This window comes from Chiloscyllium plagiosum, unplaced genomic scaffold (genome assembly GCF_037043375.1).
Source record: "Chiloscyllium plagiosum isolate Xiang-an unplaced genomic scaffold, Cpla_swu_hap1 HiC_scaffold_31, whole genome shotgun sequence".
NCBI lineage: Eukaryota > Metazoa > Chordata > Chondrichthyes > Orectolobiformes > Hemiscylliidae > Chiloscyllium > Chiloscyllium plagiosum.
In genome coordinates, this window is record NW_028270169.1 from 22,685,749 (window position 1) to 22,700,018 (window position 14,270).

At 47.3% G+C, this 14,270-nt stretch overlaps 1 protein-coding gene across 1 annotated transcript in view; it reads left to right on the forward strand.

Moving 5' to 3' along the window:
* Positions 1-14,270, forward strand: part of LOC122564002 (EF-hand calcium-binding domain-containing protein 5-like) — a 174,815-nt gene that overhangs the window by 37,075 nt on the left and 123,470 nt on the right. The window contains exon 5 of the mRNA XM_043718422.2: positions 13,294-13,367. Coding sequence (XP_043574357.2) covers positions 13,294-13,367 — 74 coding nt within the window. The remainder of the gene's footprint in view (positions 1-13,293; positions 13,368-14,270) is intronic.

The following is a 14,270-nucleotide window of genomic DNA, read 5'->3' on the forward strand; positions in this document are numbered from 1 at the left end:
CTCTCCAGACTTCTTCTGCATAGGCACATTCCAGAAGGAGGTGTGTGACAGTCTCGTTCACCCCCGCAGCCGCTTCGAGGGCAGCATGCGGTGCGGCTGAGAGTCCAGGTGTGCATAAAGGATCTCACAGGCAGAGCCCTTCTCACCACCATCCAAGCCAAGTCTTGGTGCTTGTTGGAAAGTTCTGGCGATGAGGCATTCTGCCAAATGGCTTTGACAGTCTGCTCAGGGAACCGCTCGATAGGATCCGCCCTCTCCTTTTCCCGAAGGGTCTCAAGGACACTACGTGCTGACCACTTCCTGATGGACTTGTGGTCAAAGGTGTTTTTCTTCATAAACTTCTCCATGAAGGACAGGTGATACGGAACGGTCCAACTACTCGGAACGTTCCGTAGCAGCGAGGCCAGGCCCATCCTTCGCAACACCGGGGACAGGTACGTAGTGACACTTGGTGTTTGCGTACCGGGGATCCACGCACAGCTTGATGCAGCCACACACAAAGGTGGCCATCAGGGTGAGGGTGGCATTGGGTGTATTTTTTCCCCCGTTGCCCAGATCTTTGTACAGCGAGTTCCTTTGGACCCAGTCCATCTTTGACCTCCATGTAAACTGGAAGATGGCCTGGGTGACTGCAGCGGCACAGGTTCTAGGAATAGGCCAGACCTGTGCCACGCATAATAGTAACGACAGTGCCTCACACCTGATGACCAGGTTTTGTCCCGCGATGGAGAGTGACCGTAGCTTCCATCTGCCCAGTTTCTGCCTCACTTTGCTGATACGCTCCTCCCAAGACTTGGCGCACGCCCCAGCGCCCCCCGAACCAAATACCCAGCACCTTCAGGTGGTCGGTCCTGACGGTGAAGGGGATCGAGGATTGGTCGGCCCAGTTCCCGAAGAGCATGGCCTCACTCTTGCCTTGGTTTACCTTGGTCCAAGAGGCCCGTTCGAACTGGTCACATATGCACATGAGTCTGCGCACGGACAGCGGATCCGAGCAGAAAACGGCGACGTCATCCATGTACAGGGAGGCCTTAACCTGCAGGCCCCCACTGCCAGGAATAGTCACCCCTCTCAGGCTCGCATCCTTCCCGATGGACTCGGCAAATGGCTCTATACAGCACACAAACAAGGCAGGAGAGAGAGGGCAGCCCTGCCTGACTCCAGATCTGACTAGGAAGCTATCTGATTCCCACCCATTGATTGAGACTGCACTGACAATGTTGGTGTAGAGCAGTCTGATCCAATTGCAGATTCCCTCCCCAAAGCCCATTTTGGAGAGAACATCTCTCATATACCTGTGTGATATCCTGTCAAAGGCTTTCTCCTGGTCCAGGCTGATCAGGCAGGTGTCCAACCCTCTGTCCTGCACATAGGCGATCGTATCCCTGAGGAGTGCGAGACTCTCAGCGATCTTTCTGCCCGGCACAGCACAGGTTTGGTCAAGGTGAATCACCGACCCCAGAGCAGACCTGACCCGGTTGGCGATTACCTTTGACAGAATTTTGTAATCCGCATTCAACAGTGAGATTGGTCTCCAATTTTTGAGTTCCTCCCTCTCCCCCTTCCGCTTGTAGATGAGGGTGATGATGCCTTTCCTCATGGATTCACTCATGGTACCTGCCCGAAGCATACACCTCCAGCAGGTCCTGGCCAATCAAGTCCCACAGAGCGGAATAGAGCTCGACCAGTAAGCCTTCGCTTCCGGGAGTTTTATTCTTTTCGAAGGACTCGAGGGCCTTGGTCAGCTCATTCAGAGATAGCGGCTGGTCCAGCCTCTCCGTGTTCTGTCATCTAAGACCTCCATGATAGCGGACAGGAATGACTGGGAGGCCGCGCTGTCGGTCGGCTTCGCGTCATACAGACTGGCATAGAAGGATTTACTGATCATCATGATGTCAGCCTGAGATGACGTTATCAAGCCATCTTCTTCCTTCAGGCTGCTGAGCATGGAGCTCTCTTTGTGCACCTTTTGGAAGAAGAAACGTGAGCACGTCTCGTCCTGCTCCACCGAGCGGACCCTGGACCGGAAGATTATCTTGGAGGCCTCCGAGGCAAAGAGAGAGGCTTGCTGGCCCTTCACCTCCTTGAGGTCTTCTGTGACATCGACCCCTATCGTCTGCAACAGGAGCAGGTTCTGCATACTTTCCTGGAGCTGGGACAGTTTTCCCCGCCTCTCTCTCGCCTCCTGAACACCTTTGAGGATGAAGAACCTCTTGATGTTCCCTTTTACTGTTTCCCACTAGTCCGCTGGGGACTCAAAGAGGGGCTTCACGGTTCTCCAACCTGCGTAGTCCCTCTTGAGCTCCTCAATGTTTCCCAGGGTCAACAGCTTTGTGTTCAGCTTCCACGTTCCCTTACCAGCCTGCTGCTCGTCCTGTAGGTGACAGTTGGCCAGCAGGAGGCAGTGGTCAGAGAAGAACACCGGCTTGACGTTGGTGGATCTGACCGAGAGCGTTCGGGACACAAACAGGTAATCTATCCTTGAGCAGATCGACCCCTCTGCCCGTGACCAGGTGTATCTACGCTGCGCTCCATCTGCAGGGGTGCTGAAAACGTCGTGCAGCTTTGCATCTTTTACCGTGTCCATCAGGGCTCTGGACGTGGCGTCCAGTTTACTGTCCCCCCCACCAAATCGTCCATCTACATCAACGATACAGTTGAAGTCTCCGGCCAGAATGACCGGCCTGGACGTAGCCAGCAACAGTGGAAGCTGCTGCAGGACGGCCAACCGTTCACTCTTACCCACTGGGGCGTACACATTAAATCAGTCTCAGGGGAACATTCCTGTACATGACGTCGGCGACGAGGAGGTGCCCGCCCACCACCTCCTTAACCTCGGAGATGGTGAAGTTGCCTCCTCGCAACAGGATACCTAGGTCAGAGACGCGGCTATCGTTGCCCCCCGACCAAACTGATGGCCCATGGGCCCACAAGCTCGACCATCTCCTGTAGCTGCTGAGGTGCGCTATCCCACACTCCTGCAGAAACATGACATCGGCTTTAACGTTGGCCAGGAAGGCCATTGTAGAAACACATCGTGTAGCTGATTTGATGCTACGCACATTGATGCTGGCAATTTTTAATCCCATTTTAACAGCTTACGAGGTTAACAGTATCCATTTGCTGCTGGTCTTGCCCCTCTGGGGTAGCTGTGTGCATTCCCGTGGTGACGGCAAACTGCTGGACCCTCCCAGGGCTGAGGTAGCTGTCCGGCTCCACGCTGGAGCCATTTCCCCGCTCTGGTGTTTTCGGGTCGGGCCCAGGGTCCGCACCGGCCAGTTCTCCATCTGACAGTGGGGCTGTCACAGGACCGCTGCTCCCAGTTACCTGGAGCTGTGGGCTGGTGGGTACCTCTTGGTTCTCACTGGGTGGGGGGGGAGGCCTTTACCCATCCCCTCAGAGGGATCGTCTTTTCCTGCTTGGGGGGTGCTGCCCTCCTTTTTCCCCATGGCGCTCTGTCTCTTCCTCTGGTAACATCCCTCCTTGCGCCCGTCCTCACCGTCGGAAGAGCTGCCTGTATCATCATCGTGTAGGTGTCGCTTCCCCCTTCACTGGGTGGCTTTGGGGCCCTTGAGAGGTTTCCTCTTCCTGCATTTGACAGTAATCCAATCCTCTGCCTCCTTTGATTCCTCCTTTTCCATTTCCATTTCCTCCGTCTGTCTTGAAGGAGCTTGGATCGGCTGCTGCATCTCCCCACTGTCTGCCGTCTGCTCCGCTACAGCCTGCCCTTCCTTCTGGGTGCCTCCAGACACCGTTCCTGTGCTGGTTTGTGGTACCGTGCTGGTCTTAGGCGGTACACGGCTCGTGTTGCCACCTCCGGCCATCTGTGCGTAGGTGGCGGCCCTCGTCTTGGGCAGGCCTTGTACATGTGGCCCGCCTCTCCGCACAGATTACAGTTCTTGGCCTCCTTACATTCCTTGGTCTGGTGGCCTTCCTGCTTGCAGTTTCGGCAGATGGTCACCTTACAATCTGCCGCCATGTGGCCTGACCTCCCGCAGGTTCAGCACACTTTCGGCAGCCCTGCGAATGTCACGAAACCTGCTTCCTCCGATGGCAAAGCTGGAGGGTGGGTGGAGGATGTTCCCACTAGCATCGACCCTCAGGGTTACCCTGATCTGTCTTTTGCTGGTCCAGATCCCGAAAGGATCGACCACATCGGTACTCTCTCCCTCGACCTGGACGTATCTTCTCAAGAAGGTCAGGACATCTGCTGCTGGGACGTGAGTGTTGTACATCTGGATTGTTACAACCCGACTCCTCTGCGCAGGAAGCACACACAACGGGACCGCCGACAAGATGGAGAATAGAGGTTCCCCTTCCTTCTCCTTGAAGACCTTCAGGAGCTGCTCGCAATTCTTCACGCTCCTGAAGGTCACGTTGAAATAGCCTGCCGCAGGGAAATCCTGCAGGCAGTACACGTCCGCTGCTTCGAACTGCAGCACTCCAGCAAAATCTTTGTCACGAACACCGTCCGATCGACCGGTGTGTGCTCCTCGACCTTCTTCACAGTCGCCCTGACTGTGTTGCGAATGCCCTGACCAGGGCTGTGAGCGGCTGCTGAGGCCATAGCTCTGAGGTTGGCTGGTACCTGAATTGGTGTTAGGCCGAAGCCAGCATAAAGATCCACCAAGAGCAGGTCAGCACAACCAAACGATCCTCCAACGTCCCAGCACGATCCAGCGATGGTCTCTAGCAGCTCCAACGACTCGCAACACGATCACCGGGGTTTCTCCCCCGCCAGCACACGTCCGCTGCATCAAACCTGCAGCACTCGCACAGAATCGCTTCCTCAGGACCTACACATATTCCGAGCCAAAAGGCCGAGAAGCTGTTTTTTTTTATTTCAAAAATATACTTTATTCATAAAATAATTTGATGGTCTGTACAGTTGGTCATGCCATACATATGTAAACATGTACATACAGAGGTCAGAATTTATCATTTTTATACAGATCTGTACATTTTTCAATCATATGCCCATATAATTAGCTGAGGCGTCAGCAGAGCCCAAATGACTGCATGGGCCCCCTGTTCTTCGTTAGGCAGGCAGACTTTACCCAGTGGTCTTTCCCCACCGCGCCTTGGCGGCAGCTGCCCCAAGCTTCAGCGCGTCCCTCAACACGTAGTCCTGGGCCTTGGAATGTGCCAGTCTGCAACACTCAGTCGGGGTCAACTCCTTCAGCTGGAAGATCAGCTGGTTTCGGACCACCCAGAGAGCGTCCTTCACCGAGTTGATGATCCTCCAGGCACAATTGATGTTCGTCTCGGTGTGCGTCCCGGGGAACAGGCCGTAGAGCACGGAGTCCCGTGTCACGGCGCTGTTCGGGACGAACCTCGACAAACACCACTGCATTCCTCTCCAGACTTCTTCTGCGTAGGCACATTCCAGAAGGAGGTGTGTGACAGTCTCGTCCCCCCACAGCCGCTTCGAGGGCAGCGAGCGGTGCGGCTGAGAGTCCGGGTGTGCATAAAGGATCTCACAGGCAGAGCCCTTCTCACCACCAGCCAAGCCATGTCTTGGTGCTTGTTGGAAAGTTCTGGCGATGAGGCATTCTGCCAAATGGCTTTGACAGTCTGCTCAGGGAACCGCTCGATAGGATCCGCCCTCTCCTTTTCCCGAAGGGTCTCAAGGACACTACGTGCTGACCACTTCCTGATGGACTTGTGGTCAAAGGTGTTTTTCTTCATAAACTTCTCCACGAAGGACAGGTGATATGGAACGGTCCAACTACTCGGAGCGTTCTGCAGCAGCGAGGCCAGGCCCATCCTTCGCAACACCGGGGACAGGTAGAACCTCAGTACATAGTGACACTTGGTGTTTGCGTACCGGGGATCCACGCACAGCTTGATGCAGCCACACACAAAGGTGGCCATCAGGGTGAGGGTGGCATTGGGTGTATTTTTTCCCCCGTTGCCCAGATCTTTGTTCAGCGAGTTCCTTCGGACCCGGTCCATCTTTGACCTCCATATAAACTGGAATGGGTGACTGCAGCGGCACAGGTTCTATGAATAGGCCAGACCTGTGCCACGTATAACAGCAATGACAGTGCCTCACACCTGATGACCAGGTTTTGTCCCGCGATGGAGAGCGACCATAGCGTCCATCTGCCCAGTTTCTGCCTCACTTTGCTGATACGCTCCTTCCAAGACTTGGCGCTTGCACCCCCCCCCCCCCCGAACCAAATACCCAGCACCTTCAGGTGGTATGTCCTGACGGTGAAGGGGATCGAGGATTGGTCGGCCCAGTTCCCGAAGAGCATGGCCTCGCTCTTGCCTCGGTTTATCTTGGCCCCCGAGGCCCGTTCGAACTGGTCACATATGCACATGAGTCTGCGCACGGACAGCGGATCTGAGCAGAAAACGGCGACCTCATCCATGTACAGGGAGGCCTTAACCTGCAGGCCCCCGCTGCCAGGAATAGTCACCCCTCTCAGGCTTGCATCCTTCCTGATGGACTCGGCAAATGGCTCTATGCAGCACACAAACAAGGCAGGAGAGAGAGGGCAGCCCTGCCTGACTCCAGATCTGACTGGGAAGCTATCTGATTCCCACCCATTGATTGAGGCTGCACTGACAATGTTGGTGTAGAGCAGTCTGATCCAATTGCAGATTCCCTCCCCAAAGCCCATTTTGGAGAGAACATCTCTCACATACCTGTGTGATATCCTGTCAAAGGCTTTCTCCTGGTCCAGGCTGATCAGGCAGGTGTCCAACCCTCTGTTCTGCACGTAGGCGATCGTATCCCTGAGGAGCATGAGACTCTCAGCAATCGCACCGCACCGCTTTGGTCAGGGTGAATAGAAATGGATTGCCACTTATGACCTAGCAGAGTGTTGAGCAGAGGTTGTGACATCCAGGTTTTAGGTACTCACTATCAAGTCCACTTGGGTTTTGACCCCATGACAACAGAATTCCAAGTGAGGCTAGCCAAGCAATTAACCTAATTTCTTGGCTTGATGCAAATATTTTTAAATCTCCCAGTCCAGTGACTATTACAAATGTCAAAGAAGTAATTGATGTTTATGCAAACCATTTCACAAATGAAGAACATGTGAAACACAGTCAAGTTGAAATATGGGAAAACGTAGCATCAAATTTGTCTACATTCAGTGGAGATAAATAAACAGATAACCTATTTTATAGAGGTGTTGCTTGAATGATAAGATTTACCCAGGCTGTCAGAATAACATCAGATAGCGCTATGGGAGTTTTACATTCATCTGTAAGGATAGACATAACTTAGTTTAATATCTTATTTGAAAGATGACACATCCAAGAGTATAACATTGTCTCACTGAAGTTGTTGGTCAGTTCGCCGAGCTGGTTGATTTTCTGGCAAACATTTCATCTCCCTCCTGGGTGACATCTTCAGTACTGTGTAGTCTCCAGATGAAGTGCTGTCATTGTGATCTGCCTTGAATTTATACGGTTCTGTCTATTGTGGTAGGTGGTTCTATTTCCAGTTTTGTACTGGAGTGGTCTGTAGTTGAGGTCTATTTCAACATGTTTTTTTATGGAACTAGTAGCTGAATGCCAGGCCTCCAGGAATTCCCGAGTTTGTCTTTGTTTAGCCTGTCCCAGTATTGTAATGTTAAATTGGTGTCCTTCATTGTCAATGTGTATTGAAATGAGGGAGGACTGGTCATGTCATCTTGTTGCAATTACAACTCAAACTACAGATCTTCACTAAAATCTTGAACTGGCTTTCTGAACTGGACTGTTAATATGGATTATGTGCTCAAATTGCAAAGTGGGGCTTGACCCAGGCAAGAACAAAGTTCTTTTTAACTTAGTATCATGTGAAAACCACAAATTTAAAGTTCCTCAACTTGTTCCAACGTTTCACCAACATAAGCCAGATTTCAGTGTTATGTAATTGCTTCTTGTCCTTTTTGCTTTGAACAACCTTTGGGTTGAAGGGCTGACAAGGTGTCGAGGAGCCTTTTCAAACACCCACCAACCTTGAAAGATGAGGCTTCTGGAAACAGCATGACCAATAAGCTCTCACCCAGGAGTTCGAATTATATTTGTGCTCCTTCAGAGTTGCTGGGTCAAAATCCTGAAACATTCTCACAAACAACACTGCGGATGTACCTACACCAATGATTCAAGAAAACTGCTTCTCAAGGACAGTTAGGGACAGGGCAACTAGTGCTAGCTGTGCCAAGGATGCACAAGGTAGCATGGGATGGAAATCAAAGGATAAAAAGGGATAAAGCAGTAGAAAAATATTGTGAATGAATGAGTTTAAGAATACAGCATTGAGTTGGTATATAACACAGAAGGAACATTCAAGGAACAGTGAACATTAATACTGTTAATGCCTTCCTGCCTCCATGCTAGCAAGCTCCAGATGGAAAGGTCCGTGACAACTTTCCCAACTGCCTCCATTTAACAGCCATCAGTGCTAGGTTAACAGCAATATAATAATCACTTTCAGGTTTAGATTACTTACAGTGTGGAAACAGGCCCTTCGGCCCAACAAGTCCACACCGCCCCGTCGAAACGCAACCCACCCATACCCCTACATTTACCCCTTACCTAACACTACGGGCAATTTAGCATGGCCAATTCACCTGACCTGCACATCTTTGGACTGTGGGAGGAAACCGGAGCACCCGGAGGAAACCCACGCAGACACGGGGAGAATGTGCAAACTCCACACAGTCACACAGTTTCTTCGCATGTTGACTGCAATTTTCTCCAGTACCATGATAGCCTGCTAACCTTTGACCTGTGCAACTGCATGTCAACAGGAGGAAGGCAGTCATTTAATTTGTGCATAATCAAGGTCAGCGAGGTGGTCACCAAGAGACAGCTGCCTGCCCCTGCTTCTGACTCCCATTGCCCTCTCTCCCAGTGGCCCCCATCCTGTGAGACCCCCTTCCTCACTACCCTCCTAACAACCTGGATCACCTTTTCATCCTGGGACTTTGGGGTGTTGCTGGACAAGCAGCAGCCTCAATCTCCTGCATAATGCTGCTGAGTGCTAGAGCTGACAGTCTGATAAACTAATACCTCTGTGCAGACAGAATGAGATATTCCAGGTCCTCAGTCAGGAGGAAGGTTTGCTGGTGTCCTATTAGATGCCTGGTGGGTACGGGATCCTTCCTTCTCGAAGTGAATGCAGGTGACTTGCGAGCTTTTTCAGACAGTATGCAAGACACCCTCCAACCTTAAAAGGTTACACTGCTGGGAAAAGCACAGCTTACAAGTTCACTTTCATGAGTTGACATTCCCATTCCATCATTGTCACTGGATCAAAATCCTGGAACAGTCTCCTTAACAGCACATGAACAGCAGTCATTCAAGCAAGTGGCTCAATACTATCTTCTCAAGGATAATTAGGGATAGACAATATGTGCTGGTTTTGCCAGCAGTGCCCAAAATAGCATGGGCTGGAGAGCAAAGGATTAAACGGAATAAAGGGATAGATACAGCATTTTGTAAACTGATGTGTTTAAAAAATGCAGCACTAAATTGGCAAAAAATACCAAAGGACCATCAAGGAACAATGAACAGAACCAAAGGAACTCTTGCAGAGTTGCATTGTGCTTTACTCAAGAACTGCATGAATCCATGTGGGATTCTGTTAGTTCATTTTTTAGATTAGAATCAGTCTAAACATTACGGCACAGACAGCAGCACACAGGGGGCTAAAACCTTCAACACAGTATCTGGGCTGACACCAATTGTTAAAGTTCACCTGAGAATTTTTTAAACTTTTTTTTAAAATGTTGTGATTTACATATGAAAGAAGTGAAACTAACATGGTAATTCTAACAGATGAGAGATTTAACAAACAATCCCGTTTTTTTAAAATTATAATTTCAGTTACATTGCACTGTAAACTTTTGCTATAAATTCTGTATCTTACAATTGTGTACTTCACAACCACCCGATGAAGGAGTAGCGCTCCCCCGAAAGCTAGTGCTTCCAATTAAACCTGTTGGACTATAACCTGGCATTGTGTGATTTTTAACTCTGTATATGAACTTAGATGACCAGGGACATTATGACCTTGGTCAGAGAGAAAAAGGAAGCACATGTAACGAGGAACTGAAGAAGCCCTTGAAGTATATAAGCAAAGTAGGCAAGAACTTAGACAAGGAAGTAGAAAGGATAATTTGGGTCATGAAAAGTCATTAGCAAAAGGGATTAAGGAGAATCCCAAGACTTTTTATACACAGATAAAAAATAAGAGGGTAGCCAGCGAGTGGTTTGGCCCACCCAATGACAAAGGAAGTAATCTATCTGTGGAGCCAGAAGAGGTAGGTGAGGTCCTAAACAAATACTTTGTATCAATATTCACCAAAGAGAAGGAATTGGTAGTGGATGATCTAAGGGAAGGGAGTGTTGCGTTTCTAAGCCAAGTTTCTATTAAAAAGGAAGAAGTGCTGCACATCTTAAAAAGTATTAGGGCAGCTACGTCACCAGGTCCTGATGGGATTTCTCCCAGGATATAGAGGGAGACAAGAGAACAAATTGTTGGAGCATTGTCAGACATCTTTGTATCCTCTTTGGCCATAGGTGAGGTCCCAGAGGACTGGAGAATAGTCAATGTTGTCCCATTGTTTAAGAAGGGTAGCAGGGATAATCCTGGAAATTACCGGCCTGTGAGTCTCATGTCGGTGATAGGGAACTTATTGGAAAAGATTCTCAGGGACAAGCGGCATATACATTTAGAAGCAAATGGATTCATCAGCATGGTTTTGTGTTGGGGGAGGTCATGCCTCACTAACATGATTGAGCTTTTTGAGGAGGTGACGAAGATAATTGATGAGGAAAATTAATGGATGTTGTCCACATGGACTTCAGTAAAGCCTTTGACAAGGTCCCTCATGGCAGACTGGCACAAAATGTGAAGTCACATGGTATTGGGGTGAGCTGGCAAGATAGATACAGAACTGGTGAGGTCATAGGATGTAGAGGATAGCGGTAGAAAGATACTTTTCAGAATGGAGGGTGTTCCACTGGGATGAGTGTTGTTGTAATCTATATAAATGATTTTGAGGAAAACGTAGCTGGTCTAATTACTAAGTTTGCAGATGATACAAAGATTGGTGGAGTTACAGATAGTGAGGAGGATTGTCAGAGGATACAGCAGGATATAGATCAGTTGGAGGCATGGGCAGAAAAATGGCAGATGGAATTTAATTTGGACAAATGTGAGGTGATGCATTTTGGAAGGTCAAGGTGGAAATTATAAAGTGAATGGCAGAACCGTAAGGAGTATTGACATACAGAGAGATCTAGGTGTGCAGATCCACAGATCATAGAAGATGTCAATGAAAAAAGATAAGATAGTTAAAAAAAAAGGTTTTTGAAGGGGCATTGAGTATAAGGGTAGACAAGTTATGCTGCAGCTTCATAGAACTTCAGTTATGTTACAGTTGGAATATTGCATACAGTTCTGATCACCACTTTACCAGAAGAATGTAGATGCTTTGGAGAGAGTACAAAAATGGTTTACCAGGATGTTGCCTGTATGGGGGATTTTAGCTATGAAGAAAGATTGGATAGACTGGGTTTGTTTTCACTGGAAAGCCGGAGGTTGAGGGACAACCTAATAGAAGTTCATAAGATTGTGAATGGTGTGGATAGAGTGGAAAGTATGAGGGTTTTTTACAAGGTGGAGGGGTCAATTACTGGGGGACACAGGGTCAAGGTGCAAGGGAGGAAGTTTAAAAGAGATGTATGAGGCAAGTGTTTCACATAGAGGGTGATGAGTGCCTGGAGTGCTCTGCCAGAGGAGGTGATGGAAGCAGATATAGCAGCATTCAATAATCACCTGGACGAATACATGAACAGGAATGTAATAGAGGAATATAGATCCTATAAGTGAAGGCAGTTTTAGTATGGGGGGGCAAAATGTGTTGAGGAAGACTAGGAGCGCCGAAGAGCCTGTTCCCCGGCTGCATTGTTCTTTGTTCTCTTTGTTTGTTCTTTGTTCGCCGAGAAAAACTGCTGCCCATGATTCCAAAGCCATGCCAACATAGTTCAGGCTTAATTGCCCCCTAAAATAGCAGAGTAACCATCTCAATTGTATAGAAATGGGAAATATATTGTTGACCTTGAGCCACGCCACACCTTGTGAATGAATATAAACAAATGTAAAAGAAAGGTACCTGAACAGGATTTTGTGCTGATTCATGTACAGAAGAAATGAATACTTCTCGATTTTTCTTTTGCCATTAATCTCAGATGTTCCATTGCCCATTATAAGATGGTGAGTATAGATCACACCATTTCATTTTGAAGTTTACTTAGAAATTCCCATGAGTAGTTCTCAATGTCTACTATAAGAAAGAGTACCTCTTAGGTGTTTTGCAGTTTCAGTAGTTGATTCAGTCTAAATATTAAACCATTCTATAATATTGTGACCTGAACTTCTTGTAGTCTTATGCTTTACCTTCAGTATTCTTCAAATGCCAGAATATCGATCCAACACTACTTTTCCCCTGTAACCCTTGATTCCCCTACTGATCAAAAACCTATCTACCATAGCCTTAAATATACACAAGGACTCTGTCCCCACAGTTCTCTGTAGCAAGCAGTTCCAAAGGGTCTCAACCCTCCAAAAGAAGAAATTCCTCCTCTTCTCAGTCTTAAAACAGCACCGCTTCATTCTGAGACTATGTACTCTGGTCCTAGATTCTCCCATGAGAAGAAACATCCTCTCAGCATTTACTCTGTCAAGCCCCTTAAGAATCCTCTATGTTTCAATGATATCACCTCTCGTTCTTCTAAACTTTAGTGTGTAAAGTCCCAATCTGTGTAACCTTTGCTCATAAGGCAATCCCACCATACATGGAACCTTCTCTGAGTTGCCTCCAATAAAATGGTATCTTTTAGATAAGTGCTTAAGTACTCCAGATGTGGTCTCACCAGCCCTTTTTATAGTTACATGTGGTATTTTCCCCTTACAAAATCTTTTGAAGGATTGGCCAATTAAGCAGTGTACAATGAGCGGTTTGGTGCCATAAGTCATGATGTTCAGAGAATCACTGACTTAAGATTTCCTTGAGATGTTCACTGGAAGTCTAATTTCTTCTCAAAAGTCAGCTTGTCCATCTCTGAGAGATTCAAAGCCATATTCCAGTGGTTAAGCCAACTCTATCAAGTGCATTACCACGTGTTCAGAATTATATTCTGATATAGTCATAAACATAACATCTATGTCTTTTTGCATTTTATTCAGCAATAGATGTTCTGCATTTCTTTTATCTTCATGCATTCATTCCATGCCTTTGTAAAAGTGTGCTTGTCTGTTTCTGTGTACTTTACACACAGATGTGAAATATGACAAAGAACTGGAAGAGATTGATACAAAAGAACAAATACTAAATGAAGATGAGTTTGCAGAGGTAAGCAATAGCTCTTTCAGTGTACTAAATAACACCCAATTAAGTTCATTCTTATTAATGCAATATATTTTCAGCATTTTCCAACAGCTGGGATTTGATCAATATCTGCAATTGGAACACTGAAACTGCCTCCATATATATTCACTTGAAAATAGTGGGAATGTTGTACCTGCAGACAAAGTGCTAAGTTTAAGTTCCCTGGTCAGTTCATTGTGTTTGTTCAAACTCTTGACATTCTTTAATATGTCAGCTTTTAATGGCATAGATGATTTGTCTGCCTTGCCACCGCTACCCACATCATATGAAAGAATAAAGATACAAAGTGGTTCTAAGAAACTTTATTTTCCTTATATGCAAGCAAGACATTTTAGTGCCGTATTTATAGTACTGCTATCTATTGATGTTGATGTACACATTAATAACTTTTCAGAAATTATCCTCAACGCTTACTCTTTCTCAGTATAATATATCTAAATGGAAAATATTAATTCATGCATGATATTGCTTGGTCAGGCCTTCTTTACTTGTGTTAGCAAGTAATTAATAATGTTCAGAGATAAATGATTATGGTAATTATATTTGTTGATCTTACTAATTTCATTATGGGATGTTAACAATGTATAGTAAACATCCCTTGTTTACTGAAACATCATCAATGGACAGGAAATATTGGAGCCATGGTCCCATCGCCAGCTGCCTTCTTATTCATGCTCAGGTGGCTCTTCCTCAGTTACATTTTAAAGCTATCTAAAAAGGAGTTAGAGAGAAAACAAGAAATTATAGACTGGTTAGCTTGACATTGGTTGCAGAGTAAATGCTCGAGTCCATTATAACAGATTTAATAGCAGAGCACATGGAAAACAACACATGGATTTATGAAAGGAAAATCAAGCTTGACAAATC